The sequence below is a fragment of the Canis lupus genome, chromosome 12 (assembly GCF_048164855.1).
Source record: "Canis lupus baileyi chromosome 12, mCanLup2.hap1, whole genome shotgun sequence".
In the NCBI taxonomy this organism is placed as follows: Eukaryota; Metazoa; Chordata; class Mammalia; order Carnivora; family Canidae; genus Canis; species Canis lupus.
The window spans coordinates 46505185-46531500 of record NC_132849.1 but is presented as its reverse complement, the minus strand read 5'-3'; the positions used below and the strand labels follow the sequence as shown (position 1 = coordinate 46531500).

The window sequence follows — 26316 nt, the reverse complement described above, 5'->3', positions numbered from 1 at the left end:
CCCCTACCTGGGTTTCATATCAGAATCATCTGGGGAGTTCTGAAAAAGACCACATAGACCATGCTTCTTTAGACCCATTTAAATCAGGACTCAGACATCAATAGTTTTAAAGCTTCCCAGATGATCCCAATGAATCTCTCATTCAAGCTAGAGAATCTCAGATTTAACCTTTGGGCTGCTTCTCAAGCCCTAACTTTCAATCTTCCTGGCTTTACACTTCCACTCCAGCCATACTGAACTGCTTCTAAAATCACTCCCACCTGCTGTTTCTTGTCTTTTTCGTACTCTTCACCTCCTGCACCTCAATCTGCTTACTCCTATTTATCTTATTGGTCTTGCAGTTGCCTCCTCCAGGTCTTCTCTAATTCACCAATCTACAGTGAATGAGGTATTCCTCCTCTGTAACTTTCTTGGTACCCAGTGTCTATCACCATGCTTATTAGCACGTTCTTCTAGAATTATCTGCCTATGTGCCTGACCCCCTCAGAGCAACGAACGTACTACCTGAGCCCGGGACTATCTGACACTCATTATCATATTCTCAGCAGTTAGTCCTTTGTTTGGCCTTATACTCAATTCCAGAGATGAGGAGATGTTTTCTGGAAAGAGATTGTTTAGCCAGACATTGATGGATGGGTTAGATTTTGATCCATATTCTTCCATTCAAGGTGAAAACCAAGTAACTTGGTTACTTAAGTTTAAAACTATGTAGGTCTGATGCCTCCAAACAAGCATTCACTGCAGTTTCTTTCATATAGACTCTTGTTTTGTACTAAGAATGTTTTATCCTGCATTTGCAATGAGTATCAACTTGTAAGTTCCGTTAATCTTTTTAGAAAAAAGTTGGAGTAAAAACTGTAAATAACATAGTAGTCTATTATCCCAATTTTTACTTTCAAATCGAAATCAAAATTTCTTTTGTTTTTGAGATACATATGATTATTTGGATCAAATTATCTCAATCTTGACCATTTAAAAATTTCTTTTGCCTTCTGTGATATAAAACAATTCGTTGGCTTGTCCCCAGAGACTATGTTAAGGAAGAGAAATTTCAAAGAAATTCAATCACAACTGCATATAATTAAAAATGTTTCAAAGGGTGCTTCAAAAGAAATACACAATACAAGTAATGTAGTTTGTGTCCTTTTAATAAACACACTTGCATAGTTATATTACAATTTTGTAAAAATAAAAACAGATGACCTCATGCCAAGCGTGCCCAGCATCTGCACAATCTCAATATCTTTAATACTATAGTTTCAAGACACACAAAATAAAAATTTAAGGCAAAACAGCACTTCGCAACAATTTAATAACTTATTACAGTAGCATCACAGCAGCATCCAATAATGCCACTTTAGGCAAAGTCTCTCAGTATTTCCATTATAGAGTCTATTTACAAGAATTTATAACTTGGTAAAATTTATTCTAAGAAAACTTGGCAAATAAAGCTTTGGACTGGAATTGGCATTTCTTTCTCTACTTTTCTTTCCTCTACTTTCTTTTAAACTATCAGTATTCTTATTGTATTTTAAAATAAAATAGCAGTTACATTTTTAATAGTTATATTATTTTAAAATGACTCTTCAAAGTTTCAGAGGAAACTGTACAATGCGTGGGACTGATTTCAACTTTCAAATTTGCTAAAAAATCAGCTTTGGTTTTAGAACTGATTTTTTTTTCATCACTGGAAAACCTATCAGGTTTAATCACATACTTTAAAAATGATTATCACATACTACAATCTTTAAACAAATAGGTTTTCTTTTTAAAAATAAACAGGTATTTGGATCCTTCCTACAAGGATCAGATTTACTCACATTTTAAAATTCTGTTCCTGATAAACTCTTTCTTTCTAATGTTGCTTTCTAAGCTAACTGAAAGCTGCCTCTCATACTGAAGGAGGAAGAGAGCAAATTTGTGGCCGAAGAGGAGGTACTGCAAAGGACGGATTGCATGCATTTTTAAGAAGGATTAAGGTTACTCTTCCATGTCATTCAACTTCCTTTACTTTTAGCTTTCTCTCAAATATATGGCAAAATACCTACACAAAGAGTAGTATTTCAGGAACTACAGTAAATTTTTTTCCAGACCAACATTCAGCTTATATATGCCATTATGTGATTTGATTTAGTCCACCTGATTAATATATTATTTTTCAGATTGAGTACAGAGGCTAAGCTCTACCTGAATGTCATTCTTAATAACTTATATTTATCAGTGTTACAGTGAAGCAATTTGAGCTATAAAATTACCCCCGAGATAACTTATCAGTGTATTAGATAAGCCCAAATTCAAAATTATAAAGAGAAAATGTTATACCAAATTGTGCAGCTAATTAATAGTGGTTTGATTTATACCCTCAGGGGTTTAAAATGGATTTAGAGTAACTGTCCTTAATCTGAACCCAATCAAAGAGTGCAAAAAAGTTCAGAAAATAAAAGGCAAGACCAAGTAATTCGTACAATGTGGAAGATCAGGTGAATTCACAAGGACTGTCTTTGCACTGTCTATTTTAGTGACTCCAGGCAAATCTGTTATTCCATCTGTAAAGTGTTATTATTGCTTTCCTATTACTGTCATATTTTATAAAAGTATCATGATGATGTCAAATGCTAAAAATAGAGGTGGTCTAAATAACTAGAAATTCCTGTCCCAAGGAGCACACATACACATCATCATACATTCCAATAATGTTAAGCATTTTGAAACACAGACATTTGAACTTTGTAAGGTTCTATCTAAACTGTTGATTCTTTCTCAAGGAAAAAGTTATGATTTAGGCAATGACCGAAATTATTCATTCACAATATATAGGCACATTAACATAAATATTGCACAAAATATGCCTCTAACTGAAACTCAGATATAAGAACATATTTCACTCTTCTTAAAGAACTCTGTGAGGAAATAAGACTCTGTGATTGTATGTACACTTTTCCTGATAATACTCTGACATTCATAAACAGTAGATTGCACTGCAGTTTGTAAACATTTTAAATTGCATAAACTTCCCATTGATTTTCAAATATAGTTTAATACTGCCTACTAAAACTCCTTTTTGTTTCAGCTAGGTACTCTCACATCATTTACTTGTTTATAATAATGTTTATTATCTTTAAAGTGTTTTCCATTCAAGGAAAAGGAGTGAAATCCTATGCCACAGTAGCCTTTGTATCTGAAGACAATATTAGCCAGAGAATTCTGGATGGTAAAATCAATCTTCTAGCATCAGAGCAGTTTCAGAAGAATGTCCACTCTCGAATTCATTCCTGACTAGATAGAGCTTATATGCCTGCTTCAGGGGCACTTAAACTCTTCAAGGATTCCTTATGATTTTTACTAAATACATTAAGAGTGTCAACGCATGTCCTTTTATGATCTGGGACAGGTAGTCATCTAATTAAAATAGGTATCATAAATTTTGACTTTAGAATGTATTCCAAATATAAAAGCTAAGCTAGGGAAGGTTTCATATCTCACCGTCAATGACGGGAGCCTTTCATTCCTCAAAAAGAACTCATTTTTAAGCCACCAATAAAGAAGGAAGAACCAACTGCTACAGTACATGGTGCAGGCTCTTCATCAGCCCAGAGCTCAAAGACCCTAAGTGAACTCCCACAGTGCCCTTTCGTGGGCAGCTGAGACAGAGGAAACAGCCTACTCTGCACATCCTGCTGGGGCAAGTTGCTTTCCTCTTTTCTGAGAAAAGCTTCTCAGAAGTGTTGTTGCTCCCACCCCAAAATACACAGAGAATAGAGAAAAGGTTATTTCCAGTTCTTTAGCCTTTAAACAAACTTAAATATTGGTACTCAGGTGGCATATAAGAAAGTAACAGAGTAAACACTGCATATTTGGGAACAAATCGCATATTGAACCAGTTGAGAGATCATTGTGATTAGGATTAGATCAAACGTAAGAGCAAAACATAAGCAAGTTTTATCTGAATTGTAATGAATATACATGTTGCAGTAACATTAGAAAAGCATGGCAGCCCATTCCAAACCAGTGAGAATAGTTTGTGCAAATAGTGGGTCTTTGTGTGTTTGAACTCCCACCATGTAAGGGCAAACTCAATATGCATGCTAATGACCTGTAATTACCAAATTAAAAAAGAAGAAAAATGCTAAAGGATGCCAGAGTGAACAGCAGGGAAAGCCACACAAAGACCCACTATCCTTTAACTTGTTACAAATAAATTTTAACTATAAATTAGAAACACAAAGAAATAATCACAAGTGGCTCTAACATTCAAACGAAGTTAATGAATTGTGTAGGAGATATTTGATCAGGGCTGCCTGCCCTGCCTCCACGCTAGAGTCAAACTTGGATAGTGGGTCTCTGGGGTGCTTTCACACTGGAAGACAACATTGGGTCCTATAAAAAGAAAAATGAGGAATAAAATGAACATAAAGCAAATTAAGTGGGTGAGAAAAAATTTGACTAGTAACATGCAACATCAACTAAACAAATCTGAATAAAATTCTCCATCTTTAAAAAACATCCTAATCACATTATAAAATAAAAATAATAATTGTAAGGGCCCAAGAAACACAAATGATAATCTAAAATTTAACCAGTGTTCACAGACTCATACACTCCTGGCTGTTCTTCCTTCAGGACAGCTTTTATCTATTCTTTATATCCTTATTATGTAAGACTTAATTGGAAAAAAAGTGTTCCTCCACTGGAAAACAAGATAAACCACCACCATGTACTTGGAAACCATCTCTTCACATCCTGGGCACTATAAAAGCCAAATGTGCCACTCTACTGGGTGCCTTCAAGGTTCCCCTACTAGTCCAAGAGCTCCCAGACCCCATAGGTCTGAAAAGTATCTTCCCTTTTCAGGGTCAGAGAAGGCACCTCAGGTATGTCTAATTAATTAGATAAACTGGCAATTACTGGAAGTTGCCAAACCATCAGCAAAGCTTAAAAACAGTCATTTAGGTAGCCCACATTTTTAGGGAATGTTCAAACCATAAGAAACTGAACTCCTCCCAAATTCAAATTGGGATATTTAGTTGCTTTATCTAAAGGAAAGTCTTCACCCAGGATCAGAAATATCTTTAGAACTACAAGTTCTCCGTTGAAAATAATGTACTAATATTTTAAATTATAGTATAAATTCGTAATACTTGCACTGAATCATAAGCATATCTCAGTGTGACTGTGTTACCATTTATATGTTCTCAGAAACTAAACTAAAAAGAAAGGCTAAATATTTTGGATAATTTCACAAGAATGATAAAAATATAAATCATGATGAATCATGATATGTTTCGTAAAGAAGCAAAAAACAAAACCCACAAAATCAAAAGGGTAAAGTGACATTTTATAAAGGTAAGAAGTATTTCCAAGTGCTGTTTATTAACTATTACCAATGTATGTTAATTATAAGACAAGCCAGGCAACTAAGAGATAATTTTGTATAATACCATATTTCACACTGAGATCTAGATCATTTTCTAAAAATAGTGAAATAGATCTTGACTCATGTATCTCATCTCTTGAAAAAAAAAATCACCTAACAGTTTTGCAGTTTAAACAGGTTTTAAATTTTCTAACCAAAAAAAAAAAAAAAAAAAAAAAAAAGCTGTAAATTTTCTTCTAACCTGGATGACGTAGAAATATGTGCATATTAAATGAAAGGTTGCAAAAATACCACCTTTATAGCATGGTATAGGGTAATTTGAGTAGGTGAATATGGTAATTACTGGCTGCACTGGCTGCTCTTTATTAAGCAGAAAAAGATTGTTAGAGACAAAAAAGGATGGTGGTAAAGGGAAGTTGAAGTGTAGACTGCTTATATCCAAGAACATATATAAGAATTATATATATTTTTTTCAGATAAAGTCTAATAGTTAGGTCTAAAGCCAAGAAAAAAGTATTTAAAGCAGTATAATTTTTGATTTTGTGAAAAATTTCCCTTTTTATCTTACTGCTTTCATCACTAATATGTACTTGCTAAGAGTGCTGAATTTAAGATATGCCGGGACAGAATGAGTGCAGTGCTGCATATTAAAGCTTTTGCACTAGTTTTAGAGACAAACAGTTTGATATTACTCACACTGTTGACTTGGATCAGAGTCTGTTGTCATCTTAACATAGTTTGAAGGAAAGAGACCAGTCACCCCGTTGATTTCTCCTTGCCACCAGTCAGGATCATCTTTGTTCAAAACATTGATAAGTTGTCCCTTGGAGAAATTCAGCTCATCCTCATTATTTGCCGCATAGTCATACATAGCAATCACCTGACACACTACCAGAAAAAGAACAAAATAATTAATTATTCCTACAAAGATCACATGTTAAAACTGCTTTTGGGTTTAAATTACTCTAACATTAAATGTTAAAGTTAGGCTAAAATTTCCCTTGAGCTGCTCTCTCTCACCCTCTTTCCTCCATTCCTTATTTTACAAAACAATCTCCTAGCTACAGTTAATCCACATGAATTGCTTCACTTTTAAGTATGAGAGCAAAGCAATTCCACTTTGAAAAATTTCAAGGAATGAAGTGGCTCAGGTATCACTGCACAGTTGGCCGTTTCTACATAGAATTTTTTAGAAAGGAAGTTCTCATTATAACATTGCTTTGAAATGTTAATGAAAAAAACATTTTCAAAGCATATGCTAATCTAAGAAGTTGTTAAGTCTCAACAAAACTTCTGTAAAATGCAATACAAGTTAACCCGCCATACCAGGATGAAAGGCAGGTGTAGTTCTTTCGCTACTTGGACCCAAAAGTTTAACATGGCTGGCAGGAAACCATCCTTTTTGTCGCTTTTTTCCTCTGGCCTGCAAAATTAGCAGAAGGAATATGAAAGATAAGATTAAAAACAATTATTGAGACATAAACTAAAAATAGCTGTGTAGTAAAGAATTTAGCCCAAAAGAGGTCTGGACTCTACCTTTGGCACCTGGGAGGAAATCTCTAAACCTCTGATATGTTAAGTGTCTGATTTTCTCTGGGGGCCTTGACCATGCCAGATAGTCTAACAATGTGGCTTACAGTGGGTGTTCTAGGTCACAGAGTATAAACTCAATTTTCAGAGGGACTGGAGACTGAGTTTAGCCATATGGGCAGAACCATGTCTATATGATGGAGCTCCAATAAAAACTCTGGATAAAAAAAAAAAAAAAAAAAAAAAAAAAAACTCTGGATACCAAGGCTCAAATGAGCTTCTTTGCCTGACAATACTCAGTATGTGTTGTTGCTAGGAGTTAGTGCTATCCACAAATCCACTGGGAGAGTACAATATGAAAGCTCTGTTTTTGGAACCGTCCTGAACTCAGCCCCATATATCTCTTCTCTTGGCTAGTTTTAATCTAAGTTATTTTGCTGTAATAAACTGCAACTATAAGAAGAATAGCTTTCAGTCTTATGAGTCTTTCTAGTAAATTACTGACTTTGAGGGTGGGTCCTGGGAACCACCGAATTCTGCACTGGCCTTCCAGGTCAGTATCAAACAAGCGGAAGACTCATTATGCATCTCAAAGTGTTGCTGAAAGTGCTATTGTAGAAGACTACTGGGAGGTGTTTGGGGTTCAAAGTTCTCTGCATATTTCACACAAATAATATTTATAAACTTAAAATTCTTCTAGAATTCTCCTAGTAAGTTCAAGTCAACACTTAAAATGTGCACAATGAACACCTCTTGAGGCTTTGCTAATAATACAGAGATCACAAATACAATTTGTGGAGAGCTGTGCTTGCCATTTAGTTGGGTCAATCTTTAAAGCAAATCAGGAAGGTAGGATTTCACGGAGTTATTCAAGACACTGAATTTAGAACCTCCACTGTTCCTTAGAAATTGCAAGAATGAGGCTGTATTTACCCTCATTATAATCATATATCACTCTTACATAAAAATATAGCTATTATACCTCTTATCTTTTAATCTTAAAATGCCTTTTAGTTTTTCTAGTAAGGAACTTTTAGGAGAAAAGAACTCTCTTTCTGTGTTAAAACATACGCAATAACTCTCTCTGTTAATATCTTGGGAAAAAAACTAGGTTCATTTATACCTACATTTCCTTTCCTTGCACTGCTGTTTCAAAAACAAAAGGCTAAAAAAACAAAAAAACAAAACAAAAAAAAAGCAAAAAAAAAAAAAACAAAAACAAAAACAAAAGGCTAATGTTGGGGCAAGTCCAATGAGTAGCATTTTCTCAGTGCAGTCTGGATCATGTTCCTTGTCCTAGGTAGAGGCTATACTGCAAGCCTGGGGTGACCCTAGACAAAAATGATGCTATGCTTTCCTTTAAGAAGGTGACCTGTGGTTTATTACCTGCTTTAAAACAGTTATGTCTGTAGGGAAAATTATTCTTCATATTGTTACTTATAATGTACTAAAAATGAACAGGGAAAAGACTAGAGGGAAACTTAATACATGAAAATGTTAATATTGATTACCTCTCTTAAGTGGTATGATTACGGGTGATCTAAAATTTCTATTAATTTTTTTAATGAACATGCATACTTTTATAATAAAAATGATAAATGTTATTTAAAGGTTATTACCTGTAATTCCCCTTGCCACCATCCACTTGAATTTTTCTTTAGGATTAATATTAACTGCCCTGGTGCAAGGCTTAGTTGTTCAGAACCAGAAGCTACATATGCTGAAGTTACTTGAGCAATCTCTGGGAAAAGAAGACAAACAAGAAACTATGAATTCAAGATTATTAAACACTGTAGTAATTTTTTAACTTCATTATTATACATACCAGGTTTCTTGTTTGACGTTCCAGATTTGCTAGCACTCCCAAAATTCTGTAAAGAAAAGACATACTGTGTTTTTTTTTTTTTTTTAAGATTTTATTTATTTATTCATGAGAGACAGAGAGAGAGAGAGAGAGAGAGAGAGAGAGAGGGGCAGAGATACAGGCAGAGGGAGAAGCAGGCTCCATGCAGGGAGCCTGACGTGGGACTCAATCCTGGGTCTCCAGGATCAGGCCCTGGGCTGAAGGCAGCACTAAACCACTGAGCCACCCAGGCTGCCCAAGACATACTGTTTTATCATTTTCTAATAATCCAGATGTAAGAATACAAAGATTATTAGGAATTAGAAATCTCTAATTCCCAAGATTCTTGTTTCTTTAAATGAAGATCAATAGTAGCTTTATATTAACCAAGTAAGTGAAGAAGCCAATACGTAATTATGGGGAGATCTGGTCTACTAACAGACATTATATACAAGTGGCTGATCTTGGCATCCACTGACTCAACAAGAAGAGTTTAACGCATCTTTCCTGAGTATCAAACGTGATCATCCAGGCCAGATACCTCTCATTTATTGGGTTAGGATCAATGCCCACCACATACAACATATCTTAAGGCATACGTGACTTCTACTCCTGCTGCCTAGGAGGTAATATTTTAAATTATTTTTTGCATGTTACCCCTGAATCTCACATAAGAACAAAAAAAATCTATGCCCTGAGTAGCAACTATAACCTCAGTTTGACTTTACAGGATAGCTGGGCCAACCATCTTTCTTTTTTTCAGGAATTTGAACAAGTAAAGGGAAGGAACAGAAAGTTTTTTTCTGTCAGTGAACACAGCTATAGTGAAAGTACTGAAGATGAACTGGTGGTAGTCAAGGGCTAACATTTTTTGAGTACTAACAACGTAACAGTTACTGGTATAAGAATTTTATATACAGTCACTTATTTAATTCTGACAAAAACACTATTAAGTATTATGATTATCCCCATTTTACAGAGAAAGAAACTGAGGTACAGAAAGGTGAAATAATAATTGTCCAAGGTCCCCTGGCCTCTAAGTGCTGGAGCCAGAAGTCAACCTAGATGGTTATCACTGTGTGGTTTGTGGATTCCTGGAGACAGTCTTGAGCCCCTTTTGGGGGTCTGGAAGATAAAGACCTTTTTCATCAACAATGTTAAAGACATTATTTTGCCTCTTTCACTGTGTTGACATTTATAATGATAGGCAAAACTACTGATACCTTAGTACTAATTATGACAGTGGTGCCAAATTATACTAAGCGGTCATTGTATTCTTCACAGCCAAGTGTTAACAGTAGAATAAATAAAATCAATATCACTTAAGAGGGGTGGTGATCGGGGTGCCTGGGTGGCTCAATGGTTGAGCATCTGCCTTTGGCTTAGTTCATGATCCCAGGGTCCAATGATTGAGCCCCGCATCAGGTTCCTCACAGGGAGCCTGCTTCTCCCTCTGCCTGTGTCTCTGCCTCTCTCTCTGTGTCTCTCATGAATAAGTAAATAAAATCTTTGAAGAAAAAATTTAAAAAAGAATGTCCTTGATCAAGCAGTAAAAATGTTATTAAATCTTAATGAAATACCATCTTTAAAAAAATCTGAGTGACTAAATGTAAGCAAGCCTACAGCATTTCTGCTGCATATGAAAATAGCAAGATGCCTATCTCAAAGAGAAGGAGAAGCATTTGTATGACTAAACTGTGAGCTAAACTGAGTTTTTCATGGTTACGTGAAAGAATGACTAAATCACAAACTATTCAGACTTGGGATTTAGCAGGTATTTTCTCAAAGATAAAGTATGCCTGTCACATCAAGGAATACAGCTGACAGGATTTATTGCCCAGGACCAAATTCAAGATTTCAAAAGAAAACTGAAATTTTGGAAAACCTGTATCTACCACCATGAACTTGACAGTTTCAAAGTATTTGAAGATTTTCCTATGAGATCAGTGGTGATATTAACAAATATAACTTTTTGATATTGTATAATGAAATGTGCAATACAAGGAATATTTGCATAGTTCAGTGATTCCATATTTTCCAAATGACCAAGATATAGGTAAAAATTCCATTTAATGTCAAAACAGAGTGATGAATTTTAATATAACAGTAAGAAATGTTCACTGACATGGCTTTAGATTCCATATGTAACTAACCTATAACAATTTAACACTTACTATGTTTTGGTATAGTAATATCAAAGAATATCCACAGATACCTGAAAATCTTATTAAAATACTTCTCTGTTTTCTCTCACATCTATGTGAGGTGAATTTCATCATATACATCATCCAAAATAATGTATCACAACAGACTGAATACTGAAACAGAGAAGAATCTAGCTGTCTTCAAGTTAAGGCAGACATTAAAGAGATTTGCAAAAATATATAATAATGCCATTCTTTTAACCAAACATTTTTGGTTTGAAAATATTTTTCATAAGAAGTAAGTTATTTACATTATCATGTAATGGGTTACTTTTGTTACTTTAAAATGAGTAAATACTTCTAAAATTCCACAGTTTTAATTTTGAATATGGAAAATATAACTATATATACATATATATTTTTTAAATCCATATATTTTTAAAAACTCTTTAGGGTCCCCAATAATTTTTTAAAGATTTATTTATTTTAGAGAAAGAGAGAGAGAGTGTGTGTGTGAGCAGAGAGGGGGTCAGAGGGGAAAGAATCTCAAGCAGATTTTCTGCTGAGAGCACCTACATAGGGCTCAGTCTGACGCAGGGTTCGATCTCATGACCCTGATGAGATCATGACCTGAGCTGAAATCAAGAGTCGGCTGCTCAACTGACTGAGTCACTCAGGTGCCCAGGAGTCTCCAATAATTTTTAAGAATGTAAAAAAGTTCTTGAAGCCAAAAAGTTTGAGAACCACTGCACTGTACCATACTAGTGGTAGGATGAAAAGAAGCAGGACCTCAGAGTGTAGAGTGAGTTACATTAATGTCAGAGCCTTAAAGTTTCACAGACTCCTTCAAGGTGATCCCTTAGAAGTGTTCCTGGATCTGAGACTATTTCCCAGCTTCAGTTACCATGAGATGAGGCCCAGCCCTACCCCTATAGCTCCTAGTATTAGAAATTTCATCAAATCCTATCCCTCTTAGCTAATAGGATCCCTATAATAAAGTCTATTTTACTGGTGCTACCTTAAACGGTTTCCTTAAAACCAAAGCCTGACCAACACCATATATACATGAATCTCTGTTTTATGTATGCTTCTCAACACAGAAAAATGGAATTATTTTGTTTCTATACCAAAATAACTCTACCTCTTGATCTTTTGGTTTGACATAATTTGATGGAAAAATTCCAGTTCTATCTCCAATACTTCCTGTCCACCACTCTCCATCTTTCTGGGTCACCAGTATTTCTTCACCTTCAGTGAAAGTCAAATCTCCAGGTTCTACACTTGAATATGAATAAAGTGCAATATACTCTGTAGGAAACAAAGCAAAAAGAAACTAATTTTGGTTATAAGATTATAGAAAGAAAAAATTATGTTAATCTCCAAATCTTGTGTAAATTAAATGTAAAAGACCTTATAATTTAAGGAAACCTAATGTAAAAACATATTAAAATAGACAAAAGCATGAAGCAATTAAAAAGATCTGATTTAACATAAAGCTTTATCATGGGGTTTCTTCTTTTTCCTCATTGTATCATCATCATCACCATCGTCTTATCACATCCAAAAACACAAATAGGAATCCCCTGGGTGGCGCAGCAGTTTGGCGCCTGCCTTTGGCCCAGGGCGCAATCCTGGAGACCTGGGATCGAATCCCACATCGGGCTCCCGGTGCATGGAGCCTGCTTCTCCCTCTGCCTGTGTCTCTGCCTCTCTCGCTCTCTCTCTGTGACTATCATAAATAAATAAAAATAAAAAAAATATTCAAAAACACAAATAGATAGAAGCATCTCTATAGTCAAGATATTTTTTTTAATTTATTTTTTATTGGTGTTCAATTTACCAACATACAGAATAACCCCCAGTGCCCGTCACCCATTCACTCCCACCCCCCGCCCTCCTCCCCTTCTACCACCCCTAGTTCATTTCCCAGAGTTAGCAGTCTTTATGTTCTGTCTCCCTTTCTGATATTTCCCACACATTTCTTCTCCCTTCCCTTATATTCCCTTTCACTATTATTTATATTCCCCAAATGAATGAGAACATATAATGTTTGTCCTTCTCTGATTGACTTACTTCACTCAGCATAATACCCTCCAGTATAGTCAAGATATTAAAGTATTTTTTCAACTTCCTTATTCTCTCTCTCTGTGACTATCACAAATAAATAAAAATAAAAAAAATTCAAAAACACAGCATCTCTATAGTCAAGATATTAAAGTATTTTTTCAACTTCCTTATACAAAATATATTTTAATATGCTAAGTTCTTTTCTCTTTGATTCTTTAATATATACAGTTATGGAAATGCCCAGCATTCAGCTGACATCAGTACTAGTGGCCAAATTCTACCACAGTGATCTAGCTCTTAGCACAGTGCTTGGCACAGAGTAGATGCTCAATACATACTGACTTTTAAAAAAATGTATTGGCTTTGGTTTCCACCCCAGTTATTCTACTTAGAATAAACAGTCAATGATCTGGTTGTAAACTAATTCATTCTTTTCTAAATATTTTTATTTGTCAACATGGAATTTTATCTGTACATCATAACTAGAAATGACCAGGAACACCATCTACTACAACTTATTTACTGTTCATGTTCCCAGTATTACTCAATTTAGGTGATTTAACAAAACCAAAAATGCCCACAAGGTTTAGGTATGCTGCAATAAACAAGGTCTTTCCCAAACACTCCTTGCTACCTTCCCAGGCTCACTTCACAGCACTCATTCCATAGTGAACCTATGGTTCCAGCCTTGCTGGTGATCTGAGCTCCCTAACATAGCCATGCTCTGGCTCATGACTTTCCCTCTGTCCACAAGAGCTTTCTCTTCCGTTGTCATTATGTGAAACTCTACTCCTAGCACTGCCATGTAAATTCATAGGTCCTACTCAAAATTAAGTTCTACTTATTCATTATAGAATTTCTTACAATGGTATGCCTATATTCTCCAGTCTATTGTGAGGACTTGGGAAATTTCATCCTTGTGTTTTTCAGGTTCTAGCATAGAATCCTTAATATAGTAGATACCGAATAAATCGTTTATTTTACCATTAAACTGATTTTCTTGAGCAGGAATAGAAACAAAATAGACTTCTACTATTCAACTAATTTTACAATGGACAAATATAATTCCTTTATAAAGCTATGTAAGTGTTAAATACAAATGTCTGAAACTTAGGGTAGATAATTTTTCATTTTTTAATAAATTAAAATAAAAAATAAGTTATTAAACAATCCCCCTCAAATTTCTTTGTAATAACTATGATAAAGTGTACCTTGATTTCAAACCCTACTTAATGATTATTATCCTGAACATCTATAACCTAGATATCTAATAACAGGGAAACAGGGATCCCTGGGTGGCGCAGCGGTTTGGCGCCTGCCTTTGGCCCAGGGCGCAATCCTGGAGACCCGGGATCGAATCCCACGTCGGGCTCCCGGTGCATGGAGCCTGCTTCTCCCTCCTCCTGTGTCTCTGCCTGTCTCTCATCTCACTCTGTGTGACTATCATAAATCAAATAAATAAATAAATAAATAAATAAATAAATAAATAAATAAATCTTGAAAAAAAAAACACAACAACAACAACAACAAAAAAAAACAGGGAAACAAAGCCTTCATGCTATCTTGCTACATTTTTAAATTTATGATCTTATTTATCAAGTCCATGCTGAATTTTTATAGCACTGATTTTCTAAAAGTGTTTTTTTCCCCTATATTCTCAGTATTCATATGAAATAGATAAGAGGCAGGTTCTCCTACTCACTTTAACAATGAAGACACAGAAATGGGGGCAAGGGGTAATAACTGTGGGAAGTCAGATAATTAGACAATAGCTAATTTGACACCCATTTAATTTACAAATTGCCAAAAACTCACCTTCTCCAACTGTATAGGCTGCAGAGGTAGGTTTCTTGTTTACAGCTGCATACAAGGTTTCTGGTCTGTCAAATAAATATACAAACAAATTTCAAAAAATAATAATGAAACAAAAAGAGATCAACAAGCAAAAACCAAGAAAGGTGATATAGTGGGTGTTTGTAGTACTTTCTTCTAGGGCTTTCTAAAGTTAATTCAAATATTGTCTCAGTACACAGGCTAAAATATTCTCATAGGGGGCGTGGCTTGGTATAGGGAGCAACAAGGACAGTATACGTTTTACTATCTGTTTAGAGCACACTACACATTTAAACATACAAAAATAAAAACTTTATTTTTCATAATTGGTAAAGCTTTAATTTCCAATTTAACCCAAAACTATTTTTTAAAAATCTGGAAGACTGTCATATTTAAGAACTAGACATCTGTAGGATGCATTCTCCAGGACCCTTAAGGAAATGATACAATACGGCAGTTCTCAGGGAAACAGAGTGGAACCTTACTACAGCTCATGGCACAGCTGAACAGACTGCCTTGTTTAGGGCACGAACTCTCCATTACTGCAGGTTTTCAAGTTACATGGCTCATCTGTTAGAAAAGATCAGTAATTGAACGAAAAGTTAGGGGGAAAAAGCATTTAAACTTACTGTCTTTGTGCTTAAGTTTTCTACTCCATAAAGTGCTATGGTGTTTAAGTAAGGTAATTCCTAGAAAGGGCCTGGCGCAGTGCCAATATGCACATGTCAGCTCTGAATTGTTATGATCACTTACTTCTAAGTCTAAAATTCCATGTCAGTCTGAAAAGTAAATTTCTGCATTTCAACTAAAAATTCAGAGTCTCAGCGTTGAAAGGGTTTTTAAAGATTACTCTTTTTATCTTATTAGAAAACTGCAGATGAAGGAGGTTGTTCCATATAGCCAGACAAAAAATAGAACTCAAGCCTCTTGATTTCTAATGACTTTTTTCATTCAATCAGATAACTTTTCTATTTAGATCGATTTCCATATAAAACGCCAGAAACAATTGCCCATTGCTACATTACAGTACTTACTTTTTTTTAAAAAAAATTTATTTATTTATTTATGAGAGAGACAGAGAGAGAGAGGCAGAGACATAGGCAGAGGGAGAAGCAGGCTCCCTGGAGGGAGCCCGACAGGGGACTCAATCCCAGTATCCTGGGATCATGCCCTGAGCCGAAGGCAGACACGCAACCAACTGAGCCACTCACTCTGAGCCACTGAGGCGTCCCTAGACTCCCCATTTCTTAAACATCTTAAAGATCTCAGGCACCTTTAAACTGTTTGATGATTTCACTCCTCTATGGACTGAGAAATAAATGCCAGAGACCTTGTCTAATTTTTACTTGTTCACTTAAAAACGGATTCAACTGACAGTTCATGACTCCTCTCTGTATTCACTGAACCAACATGATGGAGAGGCTATTATGCAATGAAATTACACTGGGCAGGGAAAAACTGAAAAGCAACAAGAAGACGACATGGATCGCACCCTTCTGGAGCTTACGATCTCATAAGGGACAGGGGTAAGAAAATGGATAACTACAATCCAGTCTGTTATGAGCAACAAGAGAGGTTTGATCACAAGGTATTCTGGAGGCCCAGAAACAGCACACCCTACACTTTGACAAAGACAGAGCTTCTCGGTGAACATTTAAATACCGACAATGCACAGTAAACAAGGGAGAAATGTTCCAAAGGAATGAAATGTAACTCCTCTAACTGACTTGATGACACAAAGAAAACAACAGATGTAAAATTTTAAGCACTTTGAAAACTTTAGCAATCTGAAATAACTAGAATAAAAGATACTCTAAAACTGATATAAATATCTGAAGCATGCTTTTTTCACTCTAGGAATTACCCTTCTGATAGTCAAACTCAAGCATAATTGTTTTATTTTACGGTACAGCCAGTAGTTCCATGGCTGCTGACTCATTACTGAAAACACCAACATCCACATCTCATGTAAATACAAAATGCTTACTCTTCCCGCTTGACTTCACTCCCAGGGATGATTTTGACATAAGATTTTGGAAACCATCCTCTTCCTCCATGTACCTCCCCAAACCACCAATTTTCTTGTTGCTCCAAGACAGTAATAATATCATGTTTTGAAAAGTTCAAGTGGTTATCTTTCTTTGCAGTCCAAGAACAAAGGGCCTGTGCCTTTAGGTTTTCTACAACTTGTCCCTGTGAATACAAAACCACAAAATTAAAAAAGAAAAAAAAAAAGGTAATTTCTGTTTCCTAATACATAACTTACTGTTTAAACAGGGACCAATTTGGCGTGGTGGTGACTTAACCTTCACCTATTAATGAATTTAAAATTATATATGACAGACAACATTTGAGTAGCTTTGTGTTAAAAGTTAAAGACTGAACACCTACCATTCAAAGCAACAGCTTGGTATTAAGCATCACTGGGATGGAAGATATACTGGGCACTCAAGAAATGTATTCATAAATCCATCAGGCAGACATCGTAAACAAGTGGAAAGAGACCCTTCCTTTCCCCCAGTTACCAATGGCTCTTTGCTGTGGTCACTTGAGCTTACCCCACCAGGAGTAGAGATGCGGCTGTGTTGTCTCCCACCACTTTTCTGCTTTGTGTCCCTGATCTTCCTCCTCCTATTCTTACTCATTTTTCTTTCTTTGCCTCCTCTCTGAGGAAGGAGTGTTTTGTTGATAAGGCTAATCTCTCTACCCATGCTCTGAATCTTCTATTATGCCCTCTATTTTCTAAAAATATTTTGTAACATCGTGAAGTGCTTCTCTATAATAGTCAATCTCTCCACCTCTCTACTTCTACTTCTAAATTCCTTAAAGATACAATAGTGTTAAATTCAATCCATTTTAATCGAGGTTCTGCACTCACCACACTACTGAACCTCTCCTTGACAAGGTCATTGATAACATCAAAGCCTAAAAAGCTTCTTCCAAAGTCTTATTTTCTCTGATATCTGAACAGTGCTGACATCACTTAGCACCCCTGCCATTCCGAAAGCTCACTTTCTCTGGTGATTGACAGGTCTTCTCTTTGGTCCAGGCCCTTTCCTCTCCTGTTTCACATGATTTCCCTAAATTATCTTATTTATATCTATGCCTTTTCAAATATGTATCTTTTTAAAAAAATATTTTATTTATTTATTCATAAGAGACAGAGAGAGAGAGAGAGGCAGAGACACAGGCAGAGGGAGAAGCAGGCCTCATGCAGGGAGCCTGATGTGGGACTCGATCCCAGGACTCCAGGATCATCCCCTGGGCCGAAGGCAGGCACTAAACCACTGAGCCACCCAGGGATCCCCCTCAAATATATATCTTAATTTTAACTTTATCTCCTGAGCTCCAGACATGTAAGTCAGACTGCTCACTGGGCCTTTTCAACAGGTTGTCTTTAAAACAGTGAAGTTGCACATGTGAGATATATCATTTTTAGAATCCACGAATCCCCTCTTCTTGCAATGCCCACCCAAGACAATGCTACTCGTTACTTGAGCTAAAGACCCTGGAAATGTATGGAAGGAAAATCCATTTCCTCTTCTATACATTTTCTTTATTGTGGCACTGTTTCACATCATCCTCTCTTGTTATTTAGTACTGGCACATCCTTCCTTACTTGATCTCCCTCCTTTGCTTCCTTCCACTAATCTGGCCCTTCTACTACTGCTGGAGTTAGGTTTCTAAAATATACACCTCTTAGAAACTTTCAGGGGTTGCCCACTGCCAGGTTGCTGGGCACTATATGAAACACTTCACAAATAAACTTCAACCTCTAAATTCATTTCTTGACCCTTTCTCCATGAATCCTGTACTCTAGCCATACTATAAACAATTCTCATCCTATAAACTCCTTATGTTAACATGTCCCACTGATCCTCCCCAAATTATTTTTTCACTTTCCTTCTCTGCTACAATCTTGCTTATCTTCAAAGGTCCTGCTCAAATACTTGGCCTTTTGTGAACTCTGCTCCAATTCCCACAGACTGAATGAGATCTCTCTCTCGGCTCTATATATCTCAAGACTTTGTAGAATCTGTTACAATACTTCTTACACTTTACCACTGTTTCTTTTTTTTTTTTTTTAAATGATTTTATTTATTCATTTGAGAGCGAGAATACAAGCGGCTGGGGGAGGGGAGGGGCAGGAGGAGAGAGAGAAGTAGGCTCCCCACTGACCAGGGAGCCAGATGAAGGGCTCGATCCCAGGCCCCTGAGATCATGACCTGAGCCAAAGGCACTTGCTTAAACAATTGAGCCACCCAGGCACCCTACAATTATTTATTTCTGTGTCTGTCTCATTAGATTACGACTTCTTAATGGCAGGGATTTTTTTTTTCCAATAAATTTCTAGCACATATTGAAATTCCTGGAACATAGAATCAGGTAATTAACATGATTTTGAGTGAAGGTGAAAATCTCTGGACTCTTTTCTAATAAAGTCTGTGATTTCTTTTCAATAATGTTAATGTAACAATGTCTGAAATGGTTACATCTAAATCAGAAGCTAAATATATATATATATATATAACAGAGTTCCGACACAAATGACTCTTTTAGGAACAAAAAACAAAAAACTCCCAAGTCCAAATATCTTCTTACAATAACTACAAATTAATAATAACACAACCAGATTTGTAAAGATGATATTTTGAGCTTAGAAACCTTAGCTTATAGCAACTGGATGCTATGAAAATGAATTGTTGAGAAATTTCTAATAATTATTTATTTATACATCACACATAAATAAGAACAGAAACCAAATGCTACAAACTCTGGTAAAATGAGTAAAATGATGCCTTTGTATAAAATCTTCATTCTATTTTATGTCAACACGAGCAATGTCCAAGAATAAAACACACAAGGACATCTGGGTAGCTCAGTCAGTTGAGTGTGTAACTCTTGATTTTGGCTCAAGTCATGATTTCAGGGTTGTGAGATTGAGCCTCAAGTCAAACTCTGTGCTTAGCATGGAGTCTGCTTGAGTTTTTTTCCCCTTTGCCCCTTCCCCTGCTTGTGCTCTCTCTCTAAAATAAATAAATAAATCTTAAAAAAAAAAAAGAAAGAATAAAGCAAAAATTAAAGATACACACCTGTCCATGAATCGGTGATATAGATCCAGGGGACACAGTACGAGTAAAAGCTGATTTTTTCTGCCATGATGTATTAACAGTTAGGTTTGTAAAAGATACATTTTGATAATCAGTCACTGATGCTGGTTGATTTGAAGAAAGTGATCTGTAAACACAACATTTTCGCATAATTATACTTAATCATTTAAAATCTAATGAAGTACTACAAATTTTCTATTTGTATAAAATTTACTTTTTGTTTAAACACAACTGTGGAAATAAGAATTCATAAACATCTACATTTTTATTTATTAAATTTCAGTATGAAATTTGGAACAAAAGGTACTCTTGAAGAGCCCAGCATAGATTATAATATGATTAAGTAGCAGGCTGATATGAATACCTATTAGGTATTTATACATTTGCAAAGCTATGTAAAACTCACTGTTAGCTGAATACTTACTCAGAAGAAGTTGAGGTAGCAGATACAGATACTGTAGGGGGAAGTAAGGCCTTCTTAGGAGACACAGATTTTTCACCTGACAGCATTTTTTCTACATAGTTGCAAGGAAACCAGCCAAAATTTCCTTGAAAACTACCATAAAGCCAACCAGGTTCTCCTATGGTTTTTTCATCAACCTACAGAAACAAAAAGAAGGGTTAATATTGGTTATAATGCCACAAGTTTACAAAGGAAGGAAATGTAGACTACGATATAGTGGCCTCATTTTCAGAATTAAGCCCATGTAACTAAAAAACTAATGCATTTTCTATAAATTAATAGATCACTATCTCTAATGATTGACAAGTGCTTTTTTAAAATTTAATTTTTAATGTTATCCAAGTTAAATACATAGTTTACAAAAAAAAAGCAGCATTCTACATAGCTTATGATGGAAGACCCCATCACTCATTATGCCCTGATTTCCAGTCCTCATAGTAACTTGCCATTCTTAGTTGTTTTTCTGTATTATCTTCTCTATTTCTAAATAATGTATTTATGCTACTATTTTAAAAATTATTTTATTTATTTGACAGAGAGAGAGCAGGAGAGCACAAAGCAGGGGAAGTGGTAAGGGGAAAGAGAGAGAAGCAGGCTCTCTGCTCAGTACCCTGAACTCAATCTCAGACCGGGGCTCGATCTCAGAACCCTGGGACCACGACCCAAGCTAAAGGCAGATGCTTAACCGACTGAGCCACCCAGGCACCCCTACACTACTATTTCTTGAATGTTTCAATTTTAGACATTATCTATTGGCTTTTAGTTATGAAAAATCAACATTCTTAACTCTCTTGTACTGCATCTTCTTATTCTATCAATACTGCTATCTCAAATTTTTGGTTAAATTATATTCAATGTTTACATTTTTATGACTATGTAAATAAATTCTCACATCTGAATCATGCACTGTTCTAATAATTACACTTCCTTTCTTACAAACTTGTTATTTTCCTACAGTTAATCATTAATTTTTGTTTTGCTTAGTTTTTTTCTGTTCCTATCACAGAATCTTCTTGAACTAAGATCTGAACCAGAAAACTTCCTCTAAATACTATTTTTCAACTGGTAACACACATAGGTGATTTATAGTCTCATTTATTTTCCCTTTTATTGCTGAGTAATATTACATTGTATAGATATACCACAATTTGTTTATACACTTACCTAGTAATGGGTATTTGAGTTGTTTCCAGTTTTTGGCTATTACAAATAAAACTATGAACATTTGTCTTATATTTTGATCTTTTATCCTGCAACCCTGCTAAACTCACTTATTAGTACTATCAGAGCTAGCATAAGTAATAACTATAAAATAGTGTTCTGAAATAGAACAAAAGGAATCACTGCTAAAATATTATCCTGTATATCTAGTTTAAGACTAGTTTATTTTTTAAATTTATTTTATTTTTTTAAGATTTTATTTATTTATTCATGACAGAGAGAGAGAGAGAGAGAGGCAGAGACACAGGTAGAGGGAGAAGCAGGCTCCATGCAGGGAGCCCAACGTGGGACTCGATTCGGGTCTCCAGAATCAGACCCCAGGCTGAAGGCGGCGCTAAACTGCTGGGCCACCGGGGCTGCCCAAGACAAGTTTAAATTAGACAAGCCAGAGCACTAAAAATGAAGAGAGGAACACAAAAGACCCCAAGGAATTATGCAACATAAAGTAAGCATGCACAGAAATATACCTGATTTAAACGTTGGTCTCAAGGCAAGGATCATTGACAGGTATGAATACTGGCATTCAAACACTAAATTCCTCCTTTTCCCACAAACTTTTTTTTTTTTAAGATTTTATTTATTTATTCATGAGAGACACACACACAGAGAGAGGCAGAGACACAGGCAGAGGGAGGAGCAGGCTCCATGCAAGGAGCCCGATGTGGGACTCGATCCCGCATCTCCAGGATCACACCCTGGGCCAAAGGCAGGCGCCAAATCGCTGAGCCACCCAGGGATCCCTCCTACAAACTTTTAAAAGCCTACTTTCTTTAACACTTTTTCTTAATATTTTTTACCTTTCTAAGAAGAAAAGGCCCATTCATTTAATCTTTAGAATTTGACCAAGTTTGCTTTTTGAGGAGTCAATTTTAACCAACTGCACATCTGTTATTTATAGCCCTAATTAAATTTTACTTGTCAATCTACGTAGACTTAAACTAGAAAATTTACCTAAGTTCTCACAGGTTTATGTAAACTATTACTTCAAAAATACCATTAACACATATGAACGCTAGAAAAACAGGTTGTCATGGAAAATATTACCAGGGCTCGGTGGGATATCTAATCTTTTTTCACTTTCAATCAAATCTCTTCTGCTTCCTTCATCCATTAAACTGATCAGACCTTGCCTCCTATCTTACCAAGAATAAGGAAATAAATATCCAGCTAACATAATGTTCCTGTTGTCACTGCCACTAGACTGGCTTGATGACATGGGGGTGGTCTGCTGGTAGCTTTCCACTACCATCCTTCCTCTACTGTATTAGAATATATTTCTCATCAGACTATCAGCTCATTATGTGCAGAGACTGTGTCTTATTTACTATATTCCTAGCCTAGCATAGTCCTCAAAAAATATTTGTTGACAGAATAAATAAAAGATATAACCAAAAATATAAGTAGGCTTTTGATCAAATGTGCCCAGAGATAGGTTGCATCTCCTCATTCTTGAACACAACTTCATCATACCAACAGGTGGAGGAGGAACAGGAGGGCCACCAGACTGTGGTACTGTCAGGGGTAGCGATGGTAACAGAAGGAATGTGTAGCTGGGGACCATCTTGAGTGTTTGAACAGATGTTTCTGGTAAATCCTATGCCAAGTATCACTAAATATCTGCTTTGTAACTGGTAAAATACACCAAACTGGTGACCGTGCAGGGAAAAAAGAAAGCAGGCACTGGCTAGGTATTCTAGGTAATATCTTAATTCACTAAGAAGAAAACCGAAGGAGAGACTACAACTCAAGTTAGTATGTTTCTAAAGCCTGTATTCTTTCCATTATATCACAATAGTTATATCAAATGCTATTCTCTGCATCTTCTCTTATTCATCCATTTTATGTGGTTTGTTACTATATAATAAAGACCTTTTGTTGCAAAGAACAAAGGCTTGCATCTAGTTAGAGCTATAGAATCTACCTCCTTTGATTTTTTAATGGTTGCCAGAAAATGATCAGTTTCCTCAAATTTCATCCGTAATTTATTAAAATAACAAAATCAGCATCACCTCTTATGATGTGATGCAACAGCATGATGTAAAGAACATGGGATTTGGAAATCAAAGGCATGTACTTGCAACCCACTCTGGCACTGTCCTGCTATTACATTTTCTGTAAGTCTAAGCTTCCTTACCTAGAATACGGCAGTAATAATATGCTACTCTGCAGAATGTCATCAGGGCCAAATCAGATAAAGTTCAAGATAGGCTTTTATTTTTTATTTTTTAAAGATTTTATTTATTTATTCATGAAAGACACAGAGAGAAAGGGACACAGGCAGAGGGAGAAGCAGGCTCCATGCAGGGAGCCTGATGCAGGATTCGATCCAAGGACTCCAGGATCACACCCTGGGCTAAACGCAGGTACTAAACCACTGAGCCACCCAGGGATCCCCAAGATATGCTTTTTAAATGGTAAATCGCTATATAAAATGATAGTCATTATTATTAAAGAAAGTAATATATTACATTGTATTAAGCTTACTCATGAACAATAAAAACTATTTCTTACCTGTATTATATCCCCGGAATTAAAACTCATCTCATCATGGCTCCTGGCTTCAAAGCGATACAGTGCTTTATAATTCACCAAAGCACTAGCTGGCTCACCTAAAGAGAAGATAATTGTCATTATTTGCTACTTTCATGTACACACACATCTTTGTGATGACTCAATATAAAGAGCTCATAAAATCAAAAGGAAAAAACTGAATATCAAACAGTAAAATGAAAATGCATTTGATATAGGCTTGTTAGGATTTAAATATCTTGTATAGTCAAAGAATCAATATAAAAGCAAACAAGGACGTTCAATTTCAGTAAAGTAGGAGGCAATGAAACAAAGACATGACTTGCAGGGTGTGCTACGCTCAGGGACGCCGGGGAAGGTGGAGGAGTGGTGGCAGACTAAGCCATGCAAGGCGGCCAAGCAGCAAGGTTTGTTCTGTGGCGCTCAGAATGTACCAGGGAAGAGACAGAGAGAAAGTTTGCAAATGAGGTTAGCAGTGAACAGGGTTCAGTGAAGAGCAAGCTGTAGGTTTACCAGGACGGTTCTAAAAGAAAAACAGAAGAGCTCACAGATACACTAGCCTTAATAAGATTATAAATATTTTATTTTATATGCAGAATAAATGCTTTAGCTTACAGAAATTTCAACACATGTATCATTAATAAGGATTCAAATATCTGTGTATCCAAAACAGATACAGCAATATGTAAAGTATCTCAGGAATGGACTCTAAGGTATATCATAAAGCATATGAGAAAATTTTAATATGCAAAGATTTAAAATTTTACTGCTTTTTCATGAAAACAAACAGTTTAGTTAACACTGGTTGAATAAACTATTTACAAATGTTTACTTCACTTATGAAAACCATGTCAGGGTCTGTTCATAGCTAGTCAGTGATTATGATCTTCTTTTCTACATGTTGTTTTAAGACTTCTACCCTCAGTCTGTTTTAATAAAGCCTATGCATTTCTCCAAGTTTAATTTAGAAAAAGTTTTCTGACTCAAAGGTTAACATTTGCTTAAATGTTTTTTCCTCTCATCATAACATTTTTTGTTATTGCTTTCATTGTTCTGTCTCAGAAAAATAAAATCTATCATTTTTATCCTTATCCTTACATTGTTTCTCCTCCACTTTCCGCTCCTCTTCTTGAACTTTCTCTTGTGCTTTTTCTTCCTGGAGTCGCTTTTGTTTTTCTTCTTCTTCCTTTCTAAGACTTTCCCTCCATAAGTTTTCTTTTCCTTGCTTTGCTTTCCTTTACATAAAAAAAAGAGTTTGTATAATGTCCTAAAATTTTTGTTAAGCAAAATATCAGATCTTCTTCCTCACAAACTATAGAAACATTACATATTTCTTATGTACTTATATATAATCTTATATATTTACATACTTATTATATAGCAAAGACATATTAGTAGGGGATGTGGAAAAACAGTGGGGATCATGGATGAAGGGGAAAACCAACTACTTGAGGTCACCCTTGGACATACAGATGAGCTGAGGAGTAGGACCAACAATTTCCCAAACCCTCAAATTCCCTCCTGTCAGCCAACCTCCTAATTCCAAGAAGGGAAACTAAACTATTCAGAAAACATATCTAAAAAGTGTGTCTAAATGCTCTTCCTTTCTCCCCAGATTTTTCGTAAGGACTATATTCCAGCTCTTATTTCTACTCTTCTAGCTAAACCCTGTTTTCAAGATGTGGTCATTGCTGTGGAAATAGGAAATGCTTCTGGGCAGATTACCTACTCTCTACATTGTCCCTTGGAAGTCTTTTCCATTATTAGGTCCATGCTTGCATATGTGTTTGTGATGTGATATAACTGCAGCTTGGTTTTTAGCTGGGCAAGATGGTCTCTGGTCAGACTTAGCTATTACAGTATTAAAACTAATGTTCACCATAGTTTTCTTTCTGGCATGTATTTTTATGGTCTTACTTGGAAGCGGAGCTGTCATCACTAAATTTAGCACCTTCTCCAAGCCTCTGCTCACACTATCAGGGACAGCAGAGCTTGTGGCTGAATACAGCCTGAGAGTTGTGGTTATTTATGCCCCACCAAGGAGGACATCTTGGCTTAAATCCATTTCTCAATTCCTATAATTCCTGGAGAAATTTGGAAATTCTATAATCCCCAAAACTGCAGACCCAGTTACTCAGCAACCTTTTCTTCCTCATTCCTGGACTGTCTTAGACTTCATACTCCTGGTTCATTACCCTATG

At 35.8% G+C, this 26316-nt stretch overlaps 1 protein-coding gene across 11 annotated transcripts in view; it reads right to left on the bottom strand.

Moving 5' to 3' along the window:
- Positions 1 to 26316, bottom strand: part of ITSN2 (intersectin 2) — a 128951-nt gene that overhangs the window by 34469 nt on the left and 68166 nt on the right. For 10 of the 11 annotated variants that reach the window (XM_072770876.1, XM_072770880.1, XM_072770872.1 and 7 more), the window contains 11 exons: positions 25214 to 25350; positions 24098 to 24195; positions 20327 to 20502; positions 19885 to 20029; positions 16779 to 16984; positions 14774 to 14838; positions 12033 to 12199; positions 8730 to 8775; positions 8524 to 8645; positions 6701 to 6797; positions 6071 to 6262 (listed from right to left, as the gene is read on the bottom strand). In XM_072770876.1, coding sequence (XP_072626977.1) covers positions 6071 to 6262; positions 6701 to 6797; positions 8524 to 8645; positions 8730 to 8775; positions 12033 to 12199; positions 14774 to 14838; positions 16779 to 16984; positions 19885 to 20029; positions 20327 to 20502; positions 24098 to 24195; positions 25214 to 25350 — 1451 coding nt within the window. Of the gene's footprint in view, positions 1 to 1130; positions 4378 to 6070; positions 6263 to 6700; positions 6798 to 8523; positions 8646 to 8729; positions 8776 to 12032; positions 12200 to 14773; positions 14839 to 16778; positions 16985 to 19884; positions 20030 to 20326; positions 20503 to 24097; positions 24196 to 25213; positions 25351 to 26316 lie in introns of those variants that run through there. The other variant, XM_072770882.1, reaches the window with a different exon arrangement.